Consider the following 27,788-nt stretch of genomic DNA (forward strand, 5'->3'; position numbering starts at 1 on the left):
GGGGGTATGGAGCAAAAAGAAAAAGTTTTCATCTCGACCTCCTCCGTGCTTCAGCGTTAGTCCCGGCTGCATTAGCAGTCGTTAATAACGACCAATCCGCACTGGGCCCGCGTGGTGGTTTATGGCCCGATCTCCCTATCCATCCATAGGGAAGGCCCGTGCCCCAGCAGTGGGGACGTTAATGGGCTGATGATGATGAACCTTTGGCTAACTGCTGTGCATTGAGAAAGTTGTTGGCGCCTTTGTAATGTATTATGATAACAATGACGCATAATACTGGAAAATGGACAAAGCTTCATTGTTTACTGTCTAAAGTAAACTGTACCCCCTTCTGACCGCGGCAGCATAACCACACCCCGGACACTCCATACAAAACACCTAGTTTTACACAGACACTACACATTGACGTTATCGTACACGCGCATCTGTGTGTGTGACGTCTGACGCCATACGATTGAAGACTAAACTAAGACCGTCATTTCAGCCTTTCTATAACCCCCTTACCGGACCAACGGCCTCCGTGGTCCAGTGGTTGAGCGTTGGGCTCGCGATCCGGAGGTCCTGAGTTCGAATCCCGGTGGGGACATACCACAATAATCACTGTGATCCCTAGTTTCGTTAGGACATTAGAGGCTGACTACACAATTGTCCGAAAGTAAGACGACCCGTGCTTCGGAAGGCACGTTAAGTCGTTACATGAGTCATGTCAAAGCATTTGGCGGCTCAAATAATAACCCTGACACCAGGGTTGACGAGGTTGGTAATCCACTTCACAACCCACACGATATAAGAAGACCGAACTAATTCCCATCAGGCGACTTTATGTTTCAAAGAAATATTTTATTGTGTGTAATGTGAGATTTTGTAGCAGTATGTTTGTATGGTGTGATGTGGTGACTCATACTTCCCTGAAATGTGAACCACAGAATAAATAAATATGTTTTGAATGAGTTCTTTGTTGACTATCTGGGCCAGCGGCGTGCGGTAAACAATGAAAAAAACATATGTACATAACATCACGCCTATTTCCCGTTGGGGTGAGACAGAGACTATGGAATTCCACTTACAACGATCCTGATGCAAAAAAAGGAAAAAAGAACTCTCGTGTGTAAAAAAAGGCCCCGATTCTTGCAGACGCCTCCTAATTTTATTTCAAATTCAAAAGTCATCATCATCATCATCAGCCCATTAACGTCCCCACTGCTGGGGCACGGGCCTTCCCTATGGATGGGTAGGGAGATCGGGCCTTAAACCATCACGCGGGCCCAGTGCGGATTGATGGTTATTAACGACTGCTAATGCAGCCGGGACCAACGGCTTAACGTGCCTTCCGAAGCACGGAGGAGCTCGAAATGATAACTTTTTTTTTTTTGTGGTCACCCATCCAATGACCGGCCTTTGCGAAAGTCGCTTAACTTCAACAATCGCAGACCGAGCGCGTTAACCGCTGCGCCACCGAGCTCCTCGGCAGAAATTCAAAAGTATCTTTATTCAATAGGTAACATAGTTACACTTTGAATCGTCAATTTTTACATAACGAACGTCTCATCTGCCTAAAACTACTGCAGCTTCTCACAACCTGTTTAGCCGGGGAAGAGAAGTTGCAAGAAAAACCTCGGCACAGGGCCCTAGACGTACTTTAAAAAAAAACCGCCGAGAAGGAAAGGGACGGATGATTGTCAACAAGCTAATTTTAAAACGAATTAATAACCCGGGCGAATACAATAGGCATCTCGCTGGTATGCAATCCGTTTGACGTGCTGTCTAATTAACCCTATCGGGTTATTGGCCGATGTAAAACTAGACGGTTGTTTTTGATTTCTGCTTAAAATTGACGTGTGTTCCATAAATTTTATGCCTGTCGATTACCGGTGCCTTTCTTTTTCGGCGGATAAGAAAATGACAGATATAACTTAAAATTAGATGGCGTCTGCAGGAATTAGCACCGCTGGCCTCGATTCTTGCAGACACCTCCTAATTTCATTTTAAGTTATACCCGTCATATTCTTATCTGCCGAAAAAGCACGCGCGAATTATACATATTGGTACTAATTCCTGTAAATACCATCTAATTTATTTTAAGTTATATCTGTCATTTTCTTATCCGCCGAAAAGGAAAGGGACGGGTAATCGACAAGCATAAAATTTATGGAACACACGTCAATTTTAAGCACAAATCTAAACCAACCGTCTAAAAATTTTACATCCGTCAATAACCCGACACAGTTAAGTAGACAGCACGTCAAACGGATTGCATACCAGAGACGTACCTTTTGATTCGCCCGGGTTATCATTCATTTACTTATTCTTCCTAAAATTAAGAGCTGTGAATCATCCGTCCCTTTCCTTTTCGACGGATATGAAAATGACGGATATAACTTAAAATAAAATTAGGCGGTGTCTGCAGGAATCGGGGCCATTGAGCGCTTCGACCAATAAACGATACGAATGCTATTTACGTAGATGGACGTCAAACGGTTATTGGTCGAAGGCCTCGATATAATTAGCGCCGCGCGCGACGCGGTTGTCATGCAGACCCGGCTGCTGTTTTTACACAGGTCTTAAAAGTAGAGATAAAATACAAACAGGTTTTCATTATACGGCTATTATATTGTTATTGATCACCTGATTGTCCGAAAGTAAGATGATACGTGCTTCGGAAGGCACGTTAGATGGTCCCGGTTACTATTTACTGATGTAACTGAGTAGTCGTTACATGAGCCATGTCAGGGGCCTTTGGCGGCTCAATTTTAACCCGGACACCAGGGTTGATGAGGTTGGTATTCCACCTCACAACTCACACGATAAAAAGAATGGAAAAATAGTAAGTCACGATATACTGTCTACCCCTTAGGGGATACAGGCGTGATGCTATGTATATCAGTTCCACCTCGGCTATCGCGTTTAAAACATATTCCAACAGTACTTTGGAATTATTTTCGTCAAACTCATATTCAAGATGTGATTGTATTGTCTATTTATTAGCATACTAGTGGTGTACCAAGTATTTAATAGTGATGTTCAACTATCGATAGATCAGTATCGATTATTATTGCGTATGGCAGACAAAAATAAAATATCACGCGTGGATCAATTATTAAATTCAAATTTAAAAATATCTTTATTCAGTAGGTAACATAGTTACACTTTGAATCGTCAATTTTTACATAACGAAGGTCTCATCCGCCTAAAACTACTGCAGCTCACAACCTGTATAGCCGGGGAAAAGAAGCTGCAAGATAAACCTCGGCACAGGGCCCTAGACGTTCTTAAAAAAAAACATAAAATATTGGTATACAATTGAGTAATTTAGCTGCCTAATATCAGTTCTCAGACAGTTAATCCCATGCATTCATATCTTCTAAATAATCACTAACTTTAGAATAACCTTTTTTGTAATGTTTTTGATTAACTACTGTCTTAAAACAGTTGAAAGGCCAATTCTGAATGTCAATGGGAATCTTATTGTAAAAACGTATACATTGCCCCTTAAAAGATTTAGTAATCTTATGAAATCGACTGACTTGTAATCCAGCTGAAGCTCCCTTAACCAAGTCTCTGCCGCATCCGTCACACAATGCAGCCCGGCTATGCCACCTGGGAACCGGTGCAGAGGGCACTCGTTCACTATGTGAGATATGGTTTGATCCGGGTGACCACATTCACAGTATGGCGACTCCTTTAAGTCCCATTTATGTAGGTGATGGTTTGACTTTCCATGGTTGGTCCTACACCGGTTCAGTCGGGTCGTGATTTATCAGTATCGATAGTATAGACACACCCCGGACACTTCATACAAAACACCTCGTTTTACACAGACACCACACATTGACGTTATCGTACACGCGCATCTGTGTGTGTGACGTCTGACGCCATACGATTGAAGACCAAAGTAAGACCGAGGGGGTGAGGTAACCCTAGCTCAGCCGCTGGTGGGGAGCGGAGAGTTGCCGTTCTATACGTAGTATTATTCCTTGTTCTATGGTATAGGATAGATCACAAGTATAACGGCCTCTGTGGTCCAGTGGTTGAGCGTTGGGCTCACGATCCGGAGGTCCTGGGTTCGAATCCCGGTGGGGACATATCACAAAAAACACTTTGTGATCCCTAGTTTGGTTAGGACATTACAGGCTGACTACACGATTGTCCGAAAGTAAGACGACCCGTTCTTCGGAAGGCACGTTAAGCCGTTGGTCCCGGTTACTATTTACTGATTTAAGTGAGTAATCGTTACATGAGCCATGTCACGGGCCTCTGGCGGCTCAAACATAACCCTGACATCGGGGTTGATGAAGCTGGTATACAACCTGACAACTCACACGATAAGAAGAAGATTACTGCAGCAGCTTCAATCTATTTCTAATATTATACGTATTGTTGTCTGGTCGCCATCCCACTCGCGTCAGACAGAGTACTGCGGGGCGGAAGGCAAGATGGAAACCACTGCCCTATTTTTCCCTAAAAAGTAGCATGGAGAGAGCTACACCGACAAGAGCGTGGCTCTTAAATTAGTGTTGTTGCTGACATAGTTTTCACATCCCTGGGTGTGACCGCTTTGTCCGGCCAAGTAGTTAATGCCATCTGTGGCAAATCTACAATAAGTCACGTCAAAAAAAATGTGTGATCGCAGCTCTTTACGATCGATACAATCGGTGTAGTAATATCGTTATCGATAGCGGCCTATCGTCGGACATCACTAGGTACGTAGTAATATTCTAAGTGATGTGAGTACCAGTTAGCGACTAGTGAATAGGTGATCATATTTTATTAGTACATCATTTGCATGTAATGTGTGTTTGTTGAGTGGCACAAATCTGTTGGCTGGTGTTTGTAGAGAAAATATAATGAGACAGGAGGACCCCTGTAACCTATTAACCGGTGCGAGCTATCCGGCTATGGAATCTGCTACCTGAGTGTATCAGGCGGGCACCATCGCTGGAGTCCTTTAAAGGACAAGTAAAGGCGCACTTTGTGAACTCTGGCTCCTCTTCTTTTATGTAAACCTTCTTTCCTTTTTCCATAGTGTTATTATATGTATGTATAATTATTTAGTTATGTATAATAGTCATATATATTAATTTTATATATTTTTCTACTCCTCTACTTTAATCTGGCATTTAAATAACCAAAAAGTCTAATATAAGTACATACATAATTAAACTCTTTGAAAAAGTGTACGCCCTATGGCCTATAAAAGAAAGCATTGTTTACAAAGTGTAACTGTACTATAATGTCGCCAAAAAAGCATTGTTGTTTTTTTTTTTTTTGACCTGGAAACTGGCACCTTTACTTTGTTTGGTGCCATAGATATACTATAAAAAAAAAGTATACATTTGCCGCCATTTTCCCGCGCGTTGGAAAATAAATTGGAATTTTTTTGTGTTTCGTTTAAAATTACGTGGTCGTAGAAAAAGTATTGTATGCAACGTTGTATAACTAGGTCAAAAAATGCTCGTGGCGTCTCTTATTGCGATGTTCGCCAAGGCTCACATTGCAACTCACGCCACTCGCATTTTTTGACCCTTCTTATACAACTGTTGCATAAAATACTATTATGTATAATATAAATATGTAGTTAAATGTACTTATTTTATGTACGTTGTTCTTTTAATTATTTATTTAGTTAGAATGCACTAACCCGCTATTATTATACTTGTAAAAATTTTCCTGTACCCAAAGGTTGCCTGGAAGAAATTGCTGCATGAGCAATAAGGCCGCCTGTTGTGCTTTTCTGTATATGCTGTCCTTATCTCTGTATTTTGTGTCCATTGTGCTCAATAAAGTATATTATCTATCTATCTATTGAGGTTTATATCAAAAGCAAGGTTCCTTGCTGGCTTTATTTAAGGTTTTATTTATTTAAATTGCTATGTATTTTCACTTACTATTTTTCCATTCTTCTTCACTTCATAAACCAAACGATAACGTTTGGGTTTCAAAGGTATTTAACGTTATCTGTATTGGGCTGGTTTTCCCTTCGCGTTGGAAGGTCAGACAGGCAGTGTCGCTTCTGTAAAAAACCGGACCTGTCAAATCTTCAGGTTAGGTAAGCGGACCCTGTGGAAAACGGGATAATGATGGAGATGAAGATATAATTTAAATGTAATTTGACGTTTAAAAAGTGTTCCCAAGCTATATTTTTGAAATATTTTTGAATTGTGTGAACAGGCACTTTCTGGGCGAGCTCGCTCCATCTTAGGCCTCGTGAATGCCTTCGGGCAAGTCTGGGGCCAAGAGCAAATCCATCAAAGGTAAAAAAAATCGAATTTTGCACAAGATGTATTTTCAGAGAGAGTAGGACAGAGATACAGTACATAATGGTATAAAAACACCAGGTACTCGTATGCTCAATCCTATGACAAGCCGCCATTGCTAGCCCATTGATGACGTAAGTGTTACCATTAAATTGGTATCTCCAACATTCCAAGGACGTAAATTTTGTTATTGAAAATTAAGCGAATTACTGACTAATGTATTTAATTACTATTATTTGTTACATATATAAAAATCATTACAATTGTAAATCTTTTACTAAAAGTACAAATTTTCTTGGAAAGTAAATTAAAAACATCGGTCGTGCGTGGGTAATTTATTTTTTTACGAAATGGCAACGCTGGGTGGGATGACGTCAGCTGGGATAACCTTGAAATGTTAGCTGTCACTTTTGAGCATACCAGCGGGCTTAGCACCGTAAGCGCGCGACTCTTTCTCGCCTCGACATACGTCACCCGTCACTCTCTCACAGTACTGCACAGAAAGAGACAGACGATCTCTGTCGCGGCGAGAAAGAGTCGCGTGCTTACGGTGGTGCTAGGCCCGATAGTGTTCTTATACCATGCAGTAAATTACCTAGCACGAAGGAGACGAGTGGTGTCTCTTTCGCACTAATGGGATACAGCTTACGACGAAAGAGACCGAAGATGGTATATACCATACCGATTATATAATCTGTAGATTGTACTGTTACGAAGTGATGAGGAAAACAAACAGATTTTAGTATTGTAATATATGTTCATGTTATCTACACATCATAAACATAGTGTTTACTTAAAACAGTCATCCCGTGATCATGGCACTTGCATAAGTGTCGAAATGTCGGGAGTCTCATATCCCTGCTTTGAACGCCGTAAGAACCCGTTATTATGTGTTTTAATTATTATAATAACCGCGTAAACTTAAAACAATGTATAGTGGTTACTTACCTACTTTACATAAATACATAAACACACGCCCGTAATCTCTAGTGGGGTAGACAGAGCCACAAACAAAACATCGAAAGACAATGTGAAGCCACTTTTAATTCGAATTCTTAGGATTTAGATTCGAATCCCGGTGGGGACAAATCACAAAAATCACTTTGTGATCCCTAGTTTTGTTAGAACATTACAGGCTGATTGCCTGATTGTCCGAAAGTAAGATGATTCGTGCTTCGGAAGGCACGTTAAGCCGTTGGTCCCGGTTACTTACTTACGGTACTTACTGATGTAAATACGTAGTCCTTACATGAGCCACGTCAGGGCCTTTGACGGCTCAATAATTACCTTGACACACGATAGAAGAAGAATAGGAACAAAGACATGCCTTCCAAGTTAAAACACATAATGACGGGTTCTTACCGCGTTTAAAGCAGGGATATGGGACTCCCATAGGAAGGTAAGATAGGGAGTCTAATATCACTGATTTAAACGCGGTAAGAACCCGTTATTATGTGTTTTAATTACGATAATAACATAGATCAGATAAACTTAAAACAATGCCTTCCAAAGCACAGAATCAACTTGTTCTTTCGGATAAACTGGTGAAACAGTAGTATATACCTATAATTTTTATTTCACATTTATTTTAACCTTTGCTGACACCATAAAGCATAATTTTAGTTGGAATATGCGATGGAGTTTGGCATCAAGCCAAAATAAGCTCGACTCATTTGTGATGACATACCACATCCACACATTTAAGACATTTCGTTTGAACTGTACACGTCACATCTGGATTGGGAGATAATATAAAACTAATTCCACCAAGCAGATTTAATATCTATTACGGTAAAACTTCTATAAAAAAACCTAGTCTGTCTGTGTGTAGGATAATAGAATTGCAAAAGCAGTAGTTGATGGTAGGACTGGCAGAGGAAGACCTTACATTGACCAAATTGGAGATGTCCTTAGAAAAGGTTTAATTGAATGATGTGGTTGTAAGGTCATGTTTTGAATTTATTAATATTTTAGGTGATATTTTAAATTATAATATTTTGAATTTGTCATAAAATAAATTTAAAGCTCATGTGAAGCTTACTTTATGTAAAAAAGCTTATTATGAGAATAATTATTACCTAAATGTTAAAAATGCCTGATAGTTGTTGTTCCTCTAGTTATTAAATAAATTGTAATGTATACCTACATTGAGTTAAAAGATGTGTTGCTGTTGCAGTTTCTTGTCATTTCTTCTCCTTAGCCTTGCAAAATGATGTAGATTCAGAAAAGTTAAATTGACCTTCAACAAAATCCATGATAATTATGTTGAATAAACGATTGTGATTTCTGATGGTTTGATTGTAGAACACTGTAAACTATGACGCTGGCATAACAACCAAGAGGGGCTCAAGCCTCGATAAAGATTACCACTACCTGATTAATCTGTCTTGTCGTGCCCTCACTGCTGAGGATCATGATTATACGTAATCACCGTCCACTGGGTTCGGTCCTGTGCCATTACGTACATTGTATAGGGAACCCTGCCACATGCTCACTATGTATGTATGTAATTGAGCTGCTTATATACGAGCCAAGAGCGGGCAAGTGTTGTCAGTCACTCAGCGGGTGCTTTATTGCAATCTAGTGATAGGTCAATAACCCCATAGCCTATGATAAGTACACAATCAAATGAACAAATGAAAAAAAAATTCAGACCTACATCCATATTTGTTAGTAACAATGTGAACTAAAGAATAATAATAACTAATTTTCTTTAAAAAGATTTAAGTGTGTTATGATCATGGAATTACAGGATGGAACTAAAATTGAATTTTGTTTATCAAGTAGGTATGTTTTTTTTATTTATCACATGAATGTAATCTGTTTACTTTTGTAAAGCAAGTTTTTTTCTTTTTATCCCTAAACTAACATTCAAAGAAAGTAAAACCAAGCATAAAATATTAGTTATCCCTTGTAATGAAATCTGAAGTTATTATTCAATTGAGAAAAGAATAACAAAGATAAAGTTTAACTTAAAAAATAATTGGTAAAACCAAGAAAAGTGTATACATGTATTTAAAGGCTTAGAATAAGCTGTACAAACTCTTAATTCCTTGCCTTGCTAATGGGATGAAATATATAATACTACACTTGACTAAAATTGGAAAACAAACTAACCGAGGCTAATTAGATTTAAGTAATTAGTAATTAACTAAGGTTTCACTAATAATGAATCACGGAGAAACCGAGAATCTGTAGTTCATAATGTGTGCTTGAACAAAACAGGTGGCCACAATAAAATCTCTTTAGATAAAACGGCTCGACTCGCCGAGGAGGGCAATGTAAACACAGGTTAAAGTACAAAGAATGTTACTCCCGAGATTAACTATTTAAGCACAAAATACTCACAGATATGTGTCAAAATAGTTGAAAGTCCGTCAGCGGCGCCAGACGACGATATCCAAGAGAACACAAACAAAATAAAACACAAAAATAAAACACACAACTTTACGCACTAGTCAACTTTTCAGCTCATTTACTCCGCACACGGTTATCAGTCTGTAATTATATTACATTTACACAATGGAAAAGTACAGCGGGACGCGGTGGGCGACCGTCTCCGACCGCTTTCTGACAAAGAGTGAATGAAAATGTCTAAACGAAAACGTAGTTTGTCAACGCACAAAACTCCATTCATCATCTTTTTGTCATTTCACTAGCGCAGGACAATGACCTTTGTAAAAAATAACAAAAACAATCCCCGTATTTCACCTCGAGTTCGGTCACATTTGTGGAAACAAAGAAAATACACGAGTTTTTCCATAAAGTGGTTATGTAAACGAAACTTGCAGATACACAACAGCTGTTTATTTCAAATATCTGCCATTTTGTTTTGATTTACTTTTTCAGTTGACAGTTCAGGTTAGGGATTGCAAATAATATAACTAATGTAATGTAAATAAGTGACAGCCTTTTTAGTTTTCTAACAAAATAACCGTTATTTATATATATAATCTTTATTTATTTATTTATTTATTTATTAAAAACACTTACATCTACCATTACAGTTTATATAACCAATTCGATAGAGTAGGAACATATCTTGACATCACTTACTAATTTATTCGGTACCTAACTATTGTTTATAAATATTCATTTTATAACTTAACACATATAGCGTAACCTTTGTAAATTCACTCATAGAGCATGAAAACAAATCTATAATTTCTGCAACCTCATTTAACACATGCATGACTCGCGTGAGAGGGGTGTTATCCAGCAATTTGGTTCGTCCGCGAGGAACTGTGAACAACTGCGGCCTCCGCCGCCGCTCTGTGTATCCATCAGGTGCTGAAAAATTTATCTTTCCCAGCACTCCCGAGTTGAAACCTTTTCCCCTAAGTAATTTAAATATAGTCTGGGCTAAAGAGAAACCTCTTCGCACCTCCAATGTGTTGTATCCAACCATGCCGAGCACAAATAATTTTGGATACATCAGCGGGTACTGTGGATAAACCCCATGTAGTCTATAGTATAAATGCCGTGCGAATTTATTTTGGATGCGTTCTAACATGGTAATATACTTAGACTCATGGGGAGCCCACACCATCGCGTTGAACTCCAGGTGACTCCTGACCAATGCGTCATACAGAGCCTTAACCGCACTAATCCCTTTAAAGCCCTTTGTCTGCCTAAGAACGAATCCTAGGTTCCTATAAGCTTTTTTACTAATATTAAGTATGTGGTCACGAAATGCTAGTTGTTCATTCATAAGAACTCCAAGATCCCGCACCTGGGTAACACGCCGCAAGGGCGTCGCCTCCATGCGGTATTCGTGCAACACCCGCGAGTGAGCACGGCCGAAGGTAATAACTGTGCACTTCGAATCGTTAAAATACAACCTGTTTGCCTTACTCCACTCTACAACCCTGTCGATATCGCCCTGTAACCGTTCGCAATCTTGCTGATCCCTAATCTCATGAAGGAGTTTAAGGTCATCAGCAAACAACAAGCATGTGGCGTGTTTAACGACTTTAGGTAGATCGTTAATCATGATTATGAATTGAAGAGGGCCCAAATTGCTGCCCTGACTCACACCCGATCTCGTGAAGTAAGGCTCAGATTTACTCCCTGAAGTGGCCACGTATTGCTGCCTGTCCTGCATGTAGCTAGCAAAGAAGCACAGCAAATGCGGCGTGAAACCCATACGCGCGAGCTTGAACAGTAACACATCGTTATCCACAGTGTCGAACGCTTTTTTAAAATCAAAGTATACCACGTCCACCTGTAGACCTGCATCTACTTTCGGTACTACTTCCGCCATAAAGTTAAGTAAATTGGTAGTAGTACTTTTACCAGGTCGGAAGCCGTGCTGCGAGTCATCCAGAAAACCTTTTACTTGGTCGTATATCCGGCGTTGCAGTGCAGACTCAAACACCTTGGCCGGTGTGCACAGTACCGCTACCGGTCGGTAAGAACTTACATCTGACCCTGCCTTACCTTTAGGTACTGGCGTCACCCTGGTGAGCTTCCAGCGATTTGGAAAAGTGGTGGTTTTTAAACAGACGTTAAAAATTAACAATAAAGGCTCAGCAAGTAATTCCCGACAGTCCCTGAATAGGAACGCTGGACGCCTGAATAGGAATCTAAATAAATAAAAAAAATGTTACTTAAAAATAAGTAACGATTTATATTCTAATTATATTCATGAATAAAAAACTCAATAGTGAATTCAAAATCAAAAATATCTTTATTCAGTGGGTAACATACTTACACTTTGAATAGTCATTTTTACATAACGCATCTCATCCGTCTAAAACTATTGCAGCTTCTCACAACCTGTATAGCCAGGGAAAAGAAGCTGCAAGGTAAGTAAGCCACACTATAAGTGCCGTTTATATAATATTTAGTCCATTACATTAAGCAGGATTTGACGTCAAAACGCCGCCTATGAGATATTTTCGGTATAGTGTATGATAAGCAATAGTAATTCTGGTTTAGGTATCGTTTTAATGTCTGACCACGCATGAATTATTTTGTTATTGATTTCCTTTTACAGTCAACGTATTGTGACATTAACCTGAAAACAAACTGCGCACACAGGGTTTTGAACGTGCATAATTGTGTGAACCTTACTAAGTAACGAGATGTTTACAAGTTTACGCTGCGCGCCGCACACTATCGTCTATGTGTTAGTAATCATTATGTGTAACTTTGTGCTATATTGTTAGCAGGTACCAAAACTTAAACATAACATCAAAAATATTCAATACCAAATTTTCATGTAATTTAAAGGAATCATTCTGAATTCTTATTATTATACAATATAAGTACGTTGATTGTAGAAAAGAATACCTATTCATTTCTTTTTTTTTTTTTGTATCGACATGCGCATTATAGGTATTCCTCTCTCTTCTATACTTGAATGTTTCTTTTAGTACGTTGACACGTGACTGTAAATTTAGACCTGTGTAGTACTAAACGTTAAGTACAGTTTACAAACAATTGATTTTTAAAATTCTGTGTTTTACTAGTAGATTACGAACTTTTACGTCGACAACACGTAATTTTGCGAAACCAGTCATACCTAGTTATTATAGCAATAAAATGATCGTCAAATCAATTTTAATCTTGACATTTGCTACATCTTTACAAACCTTGATGCTCGTTAAACCTGGTAAAACTTCAGGCAAAAATAAATTGCAAATGGGAGCGAACTTCGAAGATTTGCTTTACAAACCACCTGTTGAGACACCAGCTAAACCCGTCGTGAAGAAAAAACTAAACAACGCGTTTGTGAAAAATGACACAATCAAAGTTGATGGAATTCCACATTTTGATATAACGAAATATCCTTTGAAGCGGAAAACAGCAAACGCGATCGAGGATGACTTCAAAGACATTTTGTCGATGAAATACATGAAATATATTTACGAAAGGGACGGGTATTGGAGAACTTGGCGGGAAATTAAATATCCGGATGGGAAAAAGAAGATCATTTCTTACAAAAGTCAGAGCATAGTCCCTATAAACGGTAGTGAGTGTGATAATAGAGGCACTTGGGTGAGCTATTTTTAATGTTAACTGGACGCAAAAGTAGGTTTCCAATATACATAACGCACAATTACGTAGGTAGATAAAAACAGTGTCAACAGTAAGTCTACTTTATAACGTTATCTGCGATGGACTCCTGAAATCTGTCAAAAATCAAAATCATTATAATATATTTTCTAGTTTATTTTTGGTAATTCCGTTGCATAAATAAATTAGTACAAATATTTTTTTTTTGGCAAAACATAATTATTATACTAGATTTATGATTCGGTTGACCACTGAGACTGAGACTGTCAAACTTACAAAATGCAAAACGCTATTTTTTTTTCACTAATACATAGATATTTTGCACATCCCTACATTAGTAACGTTCAGAAACTCTTCAACAGGTTATAGAAGAAGGAAATCCGCCGTGTCCTTTTGAATTGCTTTCGGTGATAAATAGCGCAGAACTGTGCGCAATAAATTACTTGCGATTAAAGGAACAACATGGGCCTTGTCCGTCGATTATAAAATTTATGGATCTGACGGGCACTTGTAGTAATCCGATCGTCACAAGATGGCGCATCAGTCGAGATTACACAGTTTCTGGACGATTTAAAAACAAAGTTTGTGGCGGGCGGGACTTTTGTGATATCGTAACTTTGTATCAAGTAAGTTATTGAAATTCAAATTATTTCATTTTGTTTATTTAAAATTCCACTAGTCAGAACCTCAGGTGGTAGACCTTCGAACACCGGTGGTCAAACTCATTATTGTTAACGCCAAAACATCTTGGAAAGTTTGGTCTTTTTGCAAATATCCAGTTGGAATTTATATCTTATCGTAAATTCTAACTGGATATTTTCAAAACGAAAACATTCTAGAATTTCTTTCCGTTTACGGGAATGATATTGTATTGACTTCCGGTTCAAAAAAACTACCCCAGTATATTATTAACTCACTTCTGTAAGCCCTCACGGGGTAGGCAGAGCCACAAGTAGGTAATTATAGAACAATCTTATAATACGAAAGTGTGTTCTAGAAAGTTTTTCATATGTTGGAAAAAAAAACACAATTCTTCGATCGGTTTTTACGATTTGCCTGGAAAATTATACAGCTGAAACACATTTCTTTTCAGATACGACCACAAGATGTTATATTCAGAATAATAAATGAAAGTAATATAATTTATTCGCGCGTTATGAGGAGCGGTAAGAAGAATTATGCCTGTGTCGAGCAATGTGGTGATATAAATCTAAAAACGTTTCGAGTCACACCATCTAAATTGAATGAAAAACCAAATAAAAAAAATAAAAATTGGAAAATAAAAAATAATAAAAACAAGAATAAAGAAATATCGTCTAAAGTAAAAGATATCGGCAAGAGGATTGCGACTTTGAATGTCAAAGGGAAAACGAAAAAACTGATAACTATTAATTCTAATAGTAAGAACAATAAAATGAGTAAAAATCCTTTGCATGAGAGGTTAAGAGTGGACAACTTTTATAACTCTGGGGTCAAACAAACACGGGCACCAATAATGACGATTACGAAGGCACATTATAAGAAAATAGTAGGAAAACATCCACATGAGAGTGAAGTTATTGAAACATACTACGACACATATGAAACAGAAGAGAAACCTGAGAAAAACATTAATAATTACGATTATTAAAATTATTATTATTAGCCTGTATGATCCCACTGCTGGGCAAAGGTCTCCCCCATATCTTTCCAAGTATCCCGGTTCTGTGCGAGCTCTATCCAGTCTTTTCGATAACCGTCGAGATCATCGCGCCATCGTTTCCGGGGTCTAACACGTCTACGGTGTCCGAAATTACGTACTTATTTTTATTAATTAACGTACTTCGTAGATGCGTGTGTGAATAGTACCTACCTACATTTGCTTTACTCTTTCGCACGAGGAAAAAAATAAATAAATATCATCATCTCCTTATCCCGTTTTTCACAGGGTCCGCTTACCTAACTTGAAGATTTGACAGAACCGGTTTTTTACACTACCTGTCTGATATTTTTTATTAATAAATAAAAATACAGGAGTTTAATTTGAATTTAGAACACTATTGGTGCTAATTCCTGTAAATACCATCTAATTTTATTTTAAGTTATATCTGTAATTTTCTTATCCGCCGAAAAGGAAAAGGACGGGTAATCGACAAGCATAAAATTTATGGAACACACGTCAATTTTAAGGACAAATCTAAAACAACCGTCTAAAAATTTTACATCAGTCAATAACCCGACACAGGTAAGTAGACAGCACGTCAAACGGATTGCATACCAGCGACATACCTTTTTGATTCGCCCGGGTTATTCATTCATTTACTCATTCTTCCTAAAATTAAGAGCTGTGAATCATCCGTCCCTTTCCTTTTCGACGGATATGAAAATGACAGATATAACTTAAAATAAAACTAGGCGGTGTCTGCAGGAATCGGGGCCATTATTACTACAAAATAAAATATCATATTTTTTATTCCTAATACTCGTATTTAATATTTTTCTGGTAATCTTTACGAGTAATACTCGCGAGGTGTTTCTAGTATTTTTTTTATGAAAAGTATATTAGGCTGCCTGTCCACCGCACCGGAGCGGAGTGGAGAAGCTAACCAATAAAGGGAGATTTGAACTAGTTTATGCAATACTATTGGTTAATATTTCTCCGTTTCTCCATTCCGGTCCGGTGGAGAGGCAGCCTAAAAAAATAAAAGAGCCCTTATAATACTTACGTATTTTATTGAAATTAAATCGTAGTATAACATGCAACCAACTTTATGCCCACGCGCAATGCATAGGAAGAATACGTACAAAGCACACGACCACATTCTCAATTGGAGTAGTCTAAGGTACATCCATCACATGATGAACTAAATATGTATAAATAACGACGCTTCACCGAGCATCTTTTTAAACTATACATTTAAGGCACTTGTTTATAATAATACCTACATAATTCTTATATAGAACGAAATAGAAATTCAGACCATCTAAATCACCTCTCAGTTTTCATTACGATATCACTAACACCTACTACATTTTTAATTAAGTAACCATGCAATAAATTTATAAGATACTCAAAATACAGGGTGTTAGTGACATCGTAACGAATACTCAGAGGGATGATTCAGACCATGATTCTGAGTTAATATCAAGTGGAATTTTCCGTCGCAAAATTCTTGTTATTTTTTTAGTTTTTTTAAATTATTTTCAATTCTATACTTTTGCGATGGAAAATTCCACTTGATATTAACTCAGAATAATCAGCTGAATCATCCCTCTCAGTATTCGTTACGATGTCACTTACACCCCATACAAGTACATACAGTAGCCATACAAGTAGGTATGGGTGTATGTGACACTGTAACGAATACTGAAGGGGATGATTCAGGCCATGATTCTGAGACGATATCAAGTGGAATTTCCTGTCGGAGAAGTCATGAAAATTTTAGACCTTTTTTATATTATTTTCCGTTCCATACTTTTGCGACGGAAAATTCCACTTGATATCAACTCAGAATCATGGCCTGAATCATCCCTCAAAGTTTTCGTTACGATGTCACTAACACCCTGTATAGTTTTTCAATAAAAAGTTGATATAGGCTTCATATATTTGTAAATAAACTTCTTAACCATCTAACAATATCTAATAATTATATGTATTTCTAACAATCGTAATCGTAATTTTCCGAGGCACTTACAATGTAACAATTTTAATGTCAGTCTTTAATTTTGTGCGTAAAACACAACAACAACAATTTTTCCTTCAAGTAATATAAAAAAAAATAAAAAGAAAAAAGTTACATGCACTTTTTGATTGCTCATGTTCAACCTTTGTTCAAGAGTAAAACTCTTTATATTGCATTTAAAATAAATATTAAAAATAAAGAATTATAATCAGCTCGACAGTACAACAGGCGGCCTTACTGCTAAGGTTGCAATCTCATCCAGACAACCTTGAGGTATAGGAAATAAATTTAATAAAAACTTAGCAGGATAGACAGTGCAAAATAAAATAAATAATATAAGTGCACCGACATACTATTATTAAGAGCAATTCAAAGAAGATCGTAAATATAAAAATAAGAGGAGAATTGAGAATGTGCTGCTTGACTTGCCCTCTAAAATACTTCTATATTAACGCCACGAACCTTAAAAACCCTGTCGCATCTACATAGCGTATTTGTTTCGACATGGTTGTAATAGTTCTAAAGTTAGAATAATTATAATACAGGGTGTTAGTGACATCGTAACGAAAACTTTGAGGGGTGGTTCAGGCCATGATTCTGAGTTGATATCAAGTAGAAATTTCCGTCGCAAAAGTATGGATTAGAAAATAATTAAAAAGAAAAGAAAAATTTTCATGAATTTTTTTGACACGAAATTCCACTTGATATCAACTCAGAATCATGGTCTGAACCATCCCCCTCAGTATTCGTTACGGTGTCACTAACACCCATACCTACTTATATGGCTACCGTATGTACTTGTACGGGGTGTAAGTGTCATCGTAACGAATACTGAGAGGGATGATTCATCTGATTATTCTGAGTTAATATCAAGTGGAATTTTCCATCGCAAAAGTATAGAATTGAAAATATTAAAAAAAAAACTAAAAAAAAATCATGAATTTTGCGACGGAAAATTCCACTTGATTTTAACTCAGAATCATGGTCTGAATCAACCCCCTCAGTATTCGTTACGATGTCACTAACACCCTGTATTATTCTGTCCTATCAAAAAGGTCTGCAGTGTCGGTACAAAATAATTGAACGGAAGAAGTCCCGCGGCCGCCGCGCTAGTGTCGCAGTATCTGCATATAATTATTATGACTTGTCATTTAGTTCCATTAATATCCGCGGGACTTCGTTCGCAGCGCGTACTCTAGATGCGCGACCGGCATTTACATAATAGATATTATGTATCAAATAACGAGTGTCCAACACCTCCTTAAAAAAGTGTCAATAAATTAAATAATATATTCTACGCGATGTATGGAAGACTTGCTGTGTTGTGTCATGTAAGTTAATAAAGCCAACTATCAAGATATAAAAAATAAAACTAATGGTGAACGCGCATCTAAGCCGCAAAGGAGCCGCACGCGCCTATAACATCGCATTTTATATATCTCTGTATGAATTGTATGCAATGTAACATCGCGCAGTCGCGCACCTATCCGCGCCGCACGACCCGCATTTGGCTGCAAAATGCGACGATTCTCATCTAAGTGCGCGTTCACCCTAATAATGTGTTTAGTGACGTCACTGGTGTTACCATGCTATAAAAAAATATAAAACAAGCTAATAAAAAAGGGTTGCCAATTACGGCAAAACAAACTTAAATGTAAATTTTGCGATGGCAAGTTAAATTAAGACAATTATATGCCATCGAAACTTAACAAGAATATTACTTTTTCCTCCGTCTCTGCCTATACTTCCCACACACATGATCAACCATTTGATAATGTCTTTTGAATGTACAGTTACATTTCTCGCATTTGAATTTACGAATTTTAAGATGTCGTTCTCTTATATGAGAGAGAAGACTCTTTTTCAGCATCTCCTTGTGACAATAGTCGCAAGTCGCTTTGGAATACTGTGATTTATCTTTCTGAGCAAATACTGAGGTAATATACTCTTTAAACCGTACTTTTTCACTGTCCATATTTATGTTTTTCTCATTCTCCTCCTTCAAAGTGCCATATTTTTGAATAGATAAAGTGTTATTGTTCACTTTAGTCATCTGAACGCATACTTGGCTTTCCTTAACCCGTTCAACCCATGTTTCGTTTATTTCCTTCATGATATGCGGTGTCTCATCAAGGTGTAGGTTGTAGTGGGTTTTACGAATGTGGTATTTGAGGAGCCGTTCCTCGCAGTAGGTGACACCGCATGCAACACATTTGTATGGATGCTCGAGGGAGTCGTCGTGGATTTTCAAGTGGAGGAGGAGGTTGCGTTTATTCACAAAGCCACGGTCACAGTGGTCACAGATGTATGTCTTCTTTGGGCTGGCACCTGGAATATTTATAAAAAGAAATATTTTAAGTTGAAAAACAGGTTAATTCGAAAACTAAATCTCATCAAAAATCTTTATTATAAGAAGATCCCCTTCGACTTTCCTTTTCCTAAAAATTAGGTACAGGTTTGTATTTTTTGTTTGGCGCATTAGACTAGTCTGTTTTGTTGTAGAATAATTAAATAAATGAACGAAGGAACAAAGTCGCGGATCACAACATACCTGTGTGTGTGTCAACATGCTTGGAGTAGGCATCAGATCGAAAGAATTCCTTCGAACAAAACGAGCATTTGAAGCGAGATTGCACCGCTTTGTGTTTGTACAAGTGAGCCTTAAACTTATACGAGCTCCCCACGATAGTTTTATCACAAATATTACAGTGGTTCTTCCTCTTTTCAACATTTTTCTTATTCTCCATTTCAACCAAACAAAATGGTCAATAAAAGGTAAAATTACAGTGCAAAACTTAAATAAACAAGTAAATAGGAACTCAAATACGTGCTAACGTATTTTAATTACAAGGAAATAACATTTTAGAACTGAAATAAAGAATAAAATTAAAATAAAACAGAAAAGAAAGCACACGCAACGCCAAAACAAAACGAAACGAATGTCAATTTGACTTTGACAGATTATAGTTATAAAATGCAGTCTGGCAAAGGACTTCATGCCATACATCCTTGTTACACGTCCTTATTATACATAAGAGAAGTAGGGAGTGCTAAACAAAATAGATGATAACATACAGTAACCTATTCTCTCATTCAAAGCAGGTTACACACATGAGCAAGTTCCCTAGAATTTACTTTGATATTTTTTTACTTCACGTAAAGCATCTATACATGTAAGGTTAATCCTCGTGATTTTAATCTTTACTTGAACACTGTTATATATAATTGTTAAGTGTTTGTATATGGTTTTAAGAATATAAAATGCAGTAATAATTGTTAATTTCTTTAAAAAATGTTTTTTCTCGCCATTTACAAATAATAAACGGCGAATAAAAATCGCAATGTGACAAGGTTCTAACTGAGACTATGCACTTAACTGTCAGTGTGTGGCGCCTTTATATTTTGGTGTTCTCTTGAGATCTCTCTCTGCAACGGGGATTTTGAAAGCGAATTACAAGGATAATTTACCCATAACTCGTAATAAAACATTGATTTTACTCGTTAATTTGGCAAATACATCGACAGGTAAGTAAACCTTGAACTCTTTTCTGTGGTTTTTTTTTACACACAGGTGACTAAGATTGTTTCATACCAGTTATTCGTTAACTACTTTTTTATTCGGACTATTTTCATTTAGTTGTGAGGCCTTGGGCACTATACTGGCGCTGTTAACATATTTGTTAGCTCGGGGCTGCTTTTACGTGGTCCAATTTTATTACGACGTAACTCTTCATTTATATCGTACTCGAAGACTGCGGACTCTTAGACATTATCATTCCAAAACCTGCTTTCTAAAACAATAATTAAGTAGGTTTTAGACCCAAAGTTGAATACAGAAATTTTAAGTTAAGGTAATTTTAACATTTTTCTTTTAAAAAGTAGCATAGGTAAGTACCTACCTATTTAGGCTATACTTTTAATTTTCTCGCCCTTTACTCCAAATTATTTTAGTTAGTAACACAAAACATCTTCAGCATTATTATTTTCTTCATCTTTTTTAATGTCTCTTTCATTATTAACCTTTCATTTTGGTTTCAGCAGAATCATCAAATTATTATAGATATTATATTGGAGGACAGAAAAGACTGGGTGGGATAAAGGTAATTAACTAATGATTCAACATCTCTGGTATTAATGATATTCGTTATGTATTATGTTCACTGACCACCATTTTGGGTGAACAGACTAATCCACTGTCACAAAACGGTTCATCATAAATCATATCCATGCTAGGATGTTGTAACCAAAAATTGCAAGTTGTCTTCAGATTTTATTAGGCTTTGCCTACTGTCCACAAATAAAAAAAAATAAGTAAATGTTTATTTTTCATAAAGAAACAAAAGTAGTAGTAATAAAAAATAGCTATAGCTAGCCAGTGTCAGTGAAATGTATTGAAACTTTTTTGTAATTTTATTAAGAACTGTTGTTAATGATTTGATTTGTTTTGTATTGGTGGTTACAGCCATCATTTTATGTAAGTAGCTAACTAGGCATTGTAATTGCAGGTACATGTCATTTTACAAATACAAATAATAAATCAATCAATTCAATTCAGTTCAATTTTACTCATATGAACGGTCCCAAACATACACTTTAGTACTACGTCACATTTTTTTGACCAATTCAACTGTAAATCTTGCATGTTATCCATATTAATGCCACAAGGTTCCAAAACATTCCTATTATGCGCTATTATTTCTAAGTGTGTTTCTTTAGTATGCGTCTATATAATAAAGACCAATATGTATAAATTTTTAGACAGAAATATCACTTATTTAATTAATGAAATGATATATTTATTTGTTTTAGAGTTTTGTTAAATACAGATCTAATTAAAGTAATATATTCCTTTTATATTACTTAACCACTTAGTGTACAGTCATGAGCATTATAATGTACCCACTTTAGAACCCTGTCGCACTATCATATTTGACATTTAATGATAATTACGGTTTAATTTATCAAAAAAGTTAATGTGACATGGTTTCAAAGTGTATACATATTAGTACTCGTGACCATACACAAACACATAATTATATATTTTTTATTATTATTAAATAATAATAAAATACACAAACACACACACAGGTCTAACAGAAAGTTCGGTGAGGAGAGGGTACATATTTATTTATATCATCATCATCAGCCCATTAACGTCCCCACTACTGGGGCACGGGCCTTCCCTATGGATGGATAGGAAGATCGGGCCTTAAACCATCACGCGGGCCCAGTGCGGATTGATGGTTATTAACGACTGCTAATGCAGCCGGGACCAACGGCTTAACGTGCCTTCCGAAGCACGGAAGAGCTTGAGATGAAAACTTTTTTTTTGTGGTCACCCATCCTATGACCCTTTGCGAAAGTTGCTTAACTTCAACAATCGCAGACCGAGCGCGTTTACCGCTGCGCCACCGAGCTCCTCTATTTATTTATATATTTTTGTTTATTTATTGAGGATATATAACAGCTTATTAATTACAAAGAATAGTTATAGTAAGTACAGTGCTTGTTCGCCAAACACAGGATACCCAGTGGCGGCCCTAGCAAAATATTTAGGTGGTGCAAGACCTCAAAGTGGCACCCCTCAGCACCTTAAAATACATTTTTTTTTTTGATTAATTTACTGCCACCGAAATTTGCCTATTGAAATCTTAAATGTTGTTTACGGCCACATGGTATGAGTTGTGGCCGCAATCTATCCCGATGAAGGTCTGCGGCCAGGGTGAACCAGTCTTGGTTGATTTTGGCGCCCCTCCTAATACGGCGCCCTGTGCAGTGGCACACCCACATCGCCCTAGGGCTGCCACTGGGGATACCACGAATGATTTGAAATTTTTTTTTAAATACCTGTGTGTGTTTAGTATTATGTGTATAAATTACGTCTGTCTATCATTTAATATTGTATTTTCCATCTTATTCCAGCCGTATAATGTCATCTAAACCATCAACGAGCAAGCGGGACTACCGTCTCCCCAAACCGGAGTTAATGCTGACCCGTCACAAGTCCAACCTGCTGAAACGTCAACTCCGTAACAAAGATGACAGTATTAAGCGGATATCACAGATAACACAAATGTTGAAGAGCCCAAACTCAAAGGACAAGAGTCCGAAGCCACAAACTAAATCGCCATCGAAGAAAAAAGTTATCAAGTTTAAACAAAAGATTGACAAGCTCGTTCAGGATAAGGTATAATTTTATTGACATATTTTTTGATAACATGATACGATCTACTCTGAACCGGCGTGCGTGTATGAAGCGATTGATGAATGTCGAGGAAGCAAGAGAAGTGTGTCAGGATCGAAGCAAATTGAATTTTATAGTCTCTGCTTACCCCGTTGGGAAATAGGCGTGAGTTTATGTATGTATATTTGTTGGTTTTATTTCCAGATGCAGAACAGATCATTGTTGAAAACACAGCAAGATTTGAAGCTTGCCCACAGACGAAAGACTGCTGCCCCACAGAGAGGTTTGTCTACTTAACATTAGTTACATAAGCCTATAACCCAACCCAATATGACCCAATACGGGACTATAACCCAATTGGGGTAGTCAGAGGTACATCCATCGCAAGGTGAACTAAGTACCCACACCTCACGAGTTTTCTGTTAGGGAGCCGTATCGCCGTCTATAATGGTCGAGCCAACTGTGTCAGTGGAAACTGCACTTGAGATAAATAACTAGTCACTGTTGTCTGTGGTTTATCGTTCACGGGGAGCGACTTGCACCAATGAGTTATTAATTTATCCTAAGTCTTCTCCTATCATGTGGGTTGTGAGGTGGATTACCAACCCCATCAACCCTTGGCGATTATTATTGAGCCGCCAAAGGCCCCTGACATGACTCATGTAACGTCTACGTACTTACATCAGTAAGTAATAATCGGGACCAACGTGCCTTCCGAAGCACGGATCGTCTTACTTTTGGACAATCAGGTGATCCTAACCAAACTAGAGAGGAAGGGGAAGACCAAGAAGAGCTTATTATTACATGGGACAGATTAAAGAAAAGGTTAACGTCGTGTCTTATAGGGAAGTCAAGGAATTGGCCTTTGATAGACCTGAATGGAAAATGCTACACCGACAAGAGCGTGGCTCTTAAATTGATGATAATGTCCGGCGTATGTTGCAGGGTCAAAGCCGAGGCCGCTCAGCCCCACCGTGGAGCAGCTGGTGCTCGAAGCGGAGCGCCGCCTCGATGATGAAGACCTGCTGGAGATCCTGACGTGCGCGAGCCCCGTGTGGTGGGAGCACCCTCCCTCCCACCACTACATCGAAGGTGAGTCACCGTCACTAACTCCACATCTTAAACAAACCTGACAGTCATGACCAATATCATGTACCCACTTTAGAACCCTGTCGCACTATCATATTTGACATTTAATGACACATACGGTTTAATTTGTCACTAAAGTTAATGTGACATGGTTGCAAAGTGTATAGTTTTAGGCGGACGAGACGTTCGTTATGTAAAAAACGACGATTCAAAGTGTAACTATGTTACCTACTGAATAAAGGTATTTTTAAGTATAAAGGGTGTTAATGACGTCGTATCGAAAACTTTAAGGTACGATTCAGGCCATGATTCTGAGTTGATATCAGGTGGAATTTTCCGTCGCAAAATTGTGGAACGGAAAATAATTTAAAAAAGAGACATTCAACATTAAAAAAGAGACAAAAATCCACTTGATATCAACTCAGAATCATGGTCTGAACCATCACCCTCAGTATTTGTTACGATGTCACTAACACATATTTGTTTCGTCTTTACTGCTGCTACCATTTTACTTACTAATTAATAATTTTCTTTTCAGATCCCATCTACACATTGTCGCCATCAGATATGGAATATGAAGATATCACTAAAAAAACAAACGAGGAATCGAACCCTGTCCCCGAATCTGCCATGTCTACCATCGCCATACCTCCAGTCAAACAGACTGATGACAAATTCATGAAAAAACGAAACAAATTGGAAAATCTACTCGGAAACATTAAGAATAAAATTTGCCACAGTGACGTCACACCTAAAAGTGATGAAAATAATGAAGATAAGGATAAAGGTAATGTTAAAAGTGACATAGAAAATAATGCTGAAACTAAAAGTGACAAAGTATGTAAAGTAACAAAAGGAAATGATGTTAAAAGTGATACAGACAATAGAATCACTGTTTGTACTACTGTGAAGGACAGTAAACACACAAATGAACGTTTACCTGAAGAAAAGGTAAAGAAAAAAGAAATAAAAACAAATGAAACTGAAGATGAAGAAAAAGAAGAAGGAACTAAGAAAGAAGATGGAAGCAAAGAAGAATCAAGAGACGCGAGAGAGACAACCACATCAGAAAGTACCGAAGAGGATGTTTTTTTAAATTTACAGAATGAAGAATTTCTAAGAGATTTAGAAAATATAGACATTCCCATTGAAGAGGAGAAATCTGCAGATTCCGTCGAAGATCTAGACAGTCAGGATTCTTTTTTAGAATTAAATAGGAATGTTATAGAAGAAAATAAAAATCCTTTAGCATCCGAAAAGGTCGAGGAACATACAGCATCCGAGAAATATACAACGCCTTTAAAAATTGACAATGCAAACGAAGATAGTAATATCAAAAGAGTTAAAAAACGGCCTTTGAGTGACCCAGACATACCTCAACGTGACGCTATAAAGATATATTTTGTAGATGCTGTAGCAAACACTGAGAAAGCAGAATTAACGACAAAAATATCCAAAATATCAACACTTTCAATTACAACTGAAAAAGACAGACTGTCTTCTACGAGTGTAGATGGTTCTAAAGATGCTACTAATGATAATACAAAAGTAAACGAACATGATGCTACTGTAACAGATACTAAAGTAAGCTTTAAAGAAGATGAAACTGCTAGTATAAAATTAAATCCCGAAATAGTAGTAAAATCTGAAAGTAATGAAGTTAATATGAAAGATCCAAATGAATTTGCAGATAAAGCTACAAATATGACGTCAAAAAACAAAGATTTAGATAGGGATATCGCTATCAACAATTGCATAGTAAAAAATGTTGATGAAAAAGCGTTTTTTCGGAAAGTAAAAGACGAATCTAATAACCCTGATAACAATAAAAGCAATCATAACAAGAATCTTAATAAAGAACAATTGTTGGCCGTTTATAAGATAATAACAGACAACAATTACAGGGAGAAATACATTAAAACTATCAAAGATGGCGACGAAACCGAACATCATAATAAAACAAAATCAAACGACAGTCTAAACAAAGACACGTTAGAATTTTACTTTAAAAAATACAAAAGTGCACAGAAACGCGACAAACAAAAACAAGAAATACAAACACTTAATAAAAACGAAATTGAAGCCACGAAACCCAAACCAACACAGGATGGTAGTAAAAATGAAGTCTATGAGAATTGTAAGAGAGAGACTTGTTTGAGCATAATATCTGATGTTAAAAGTGTGAAATACTGCTTGAAGTGCTCGTCAATTTTCGAAACGGATGCTTGTGATTACTGCAATAGGGAGAACCTCGCGACACCGCAGGGTACCTTAGCAGATACAATGACGAAACATTGTAAATCATGTGTACGTAATGGTATAAATATAGGTACTACATAACAGTATCACGTGTGCACACGCGAAGAACTCGCAGAAGTGTATACTGTACAGGTTGTTAGTGACATCGTAACGAATACTGACGGGTTAATATCAAGTGAAATTATTCGTTGCAAAATTCCTGCTTTTGTAGTGTTGATTTTGAAATATTTTCAATTCTATACATTTGCGATGCGAAATTCCACTTGATATTAACTCAGAATAATGAGCTGAATCATCCCTCTCAGTATTCGTTACGATGATGTCACTTACAAGCAGGTTTGGGTGTTAGTGACACCGTAACGAATACTGAGGGGGATGATTCAGACCATGTTTTTGAGTTGATATTTGAATTATACCAAGTGGAATTTCCTGTCGGAAAATTCATGAAAATGTTAGTGTTTTTTATAATTATTTTCAGTTCCATACTTTGGCGACGGAAAATTCCACTTGATGATCATGGTCTGAATCATCCCTCAAAGTTTTTTACGATGCCACTAACACCCTGTATAACATAGTGTTGTAAAACCGCTCGAGTCAGCGCTTAAACGCTGGACACGACGCTCGAGCAGATTGCTAATGCTCAAGTCGGGACTCGACTGAGGCGCTTGACGCTTGAGCAGTGGCTTGAGCGTTTAAGTGAAAAAGTCTATTCCGAGCGTCGGACTCAGCGCTCGGCTCAAGCTTGAGCGTGAGAGTCTAGATTGAATAGTAATTAGTAAGAGGAATTGTTAAAAAAGGTTTTATACATTATACGCGAAATATAATGGTTTTAGATATATTTTTTAATGATGAATGAATGAAATATACTTTATTGCCCACAAAACAAAAATAAAAGAACAAACTAGACATAGAGTGACCATGTACAACAGGCGGCCTTATTGCTGATAATACAAGAAAAATAACTGCCCAAGTTAAATATCATAATAGAAAAATACTTATTAATTGTGTTACATGTAAAATTACGACGCTCAGACGCTTGAGCGCGTGACTCGAGCGTAGAAGTCTGAGCCTTCAACGCTCGCAAGCCTTAAACGCTCCAAAGCGTCGACTCAGCGCTAAACGCTCGACGCTCAGCGCTCATTTTTACAACACTAGTATAACACCCAGTCTCCTCCAGCTATGTTCAAGTCTCATGTAATAGAGGGCGAGCCTATTGCCATTAACCGGGCACAAACCCTGGAAACCATGTGATATCAATTTTCTATGATCATGGCGGAGACCCTCGAGCTGGCTTTTCCTCGCGCAGCGTATTTCACTTGC

At 37.4% G+C, this 27,788-nt stretch overlaps 5 protein-coding genes across 10 annotated transcripts in view; 2 read left to right on the forward strand and 3 right to left on the reverse strand.

Moving 5' to 3' along the window:
• Window positions 1-10,086, reverse strand: part of LOC126379428 (monocarboxylate transporter 12-like) — a 191,324-nt gene extending 181,238 nt beyond the window's left edge. For all 3 annotated transcript variants that reach the window (XR_007568332.1, XM_050028184.1, XM_050028185.1), the window contains exon 1: window positions 9,603-10,086. The gene's annotated coding sequence lies outside the window, so the exon portion shown is untranslated. The remainder of the gene's footprint in view (window positions 1-9,602) is intronic.
• The window catches only part of LOC126379593 (cleavage and polyadenylation specificity factor subunit 5), a 111,122-nt gene that overhangs the window by 61,609 nt on the left and 21,725 nt on the right, over window positions 1-27,788 (reverse strand). The gene's annotated exons all lie outside the window — the stretch shown is intronic.
• On the forward strand, window positions 12,900-15,107 carry LOC126379715 (uncharacterized). The gene is made up of 3 exons (XM_050028536.1): window positions 12,900-13,256; window positions 13,637-13,900; window positions 14,368-15,107. The coding sequence occupies exons 1-3, from the start codon at window positions 12,900-12,902 to the stop codon at window positions 14,902-14,904; spliced, it is 1,158 nt and encodes a 385-aa protein (XP_049884493.1). The 3' UTR covers window positions 14,905-15,107.
• Window positions 15,967-19,862, reverse strand: LOC126379583 (zinc finger protein 62 homolog). The gene is made up of 2 exons (XM_050028388.1): window positions 19,488-19,862; window positions 15,967-19,264 (listed from the first exon to the last, which is right to left on the reverse strand). Exons 1-2 carry the CDS (start codon window positions 19,681-19,683, stop codon window positions 18,654-18,656), a joined length of 807 nt encoding a protein of 268 aa, XP_049884345.1. The 5' UTR covers window positions 19,684-19,862; the 3' UTR covers window positions 15,967-18,653.
• LOC126379411 (myb-like protein X) lies at window positions 20,309-27,751 on the forward strand. 4 transcript variants are annotated; one of them, XM_050028159.1, is made up of 6 exons: window positions 20,309-20,461; window positions 20,975-21,036; window positions 22,859-23,123; window positions 23,325-23,403; window positions 24,066-24,212; window positions 24,748-27,751. In XM_050028159.1, the coding sequence occupies exons 3-6, from the start codon at window positions 22,866-22,868 to the stop codon at window positions 26,547-26,549; spliced, it is 2,286 nt and encodes a 761-aa protein (XP_049884116.1). In that variant the 5' UTR covers window positions 20,309-20,461; window positions 20,975-21,036; window positions 22,859-22,865; the 3' UTR covers window positions 26,550-27,751. The 4 variants fall into 4 exon arrangements, with proteins under 4 accessions (XP_049884116.1, XP_049884115.1, XP_049884117.1 ...); XM_050028158.1 differs by having other exon boundaries at window positions 20,978-21,036; XM_050028160.1 differs by lacking the exon at window positions 20,975-21,036.

The sequence above is a fragment of the Pectinophora gossypiella genome, chromosome 29, assembly GCF_024362695.1.
Source record: "Pectinophora gossypiella chromosome 29, ilPecGoss1.1, whole genome shotgun sequence".
NCBI classification, from domain to species: domain Eukaryota; kingdom Metazoa; phylum Arthropoda; class Insecta; order Lepidoptera; family Gelechiidae; genus Pectinophora; species Pectinophora gossypiella.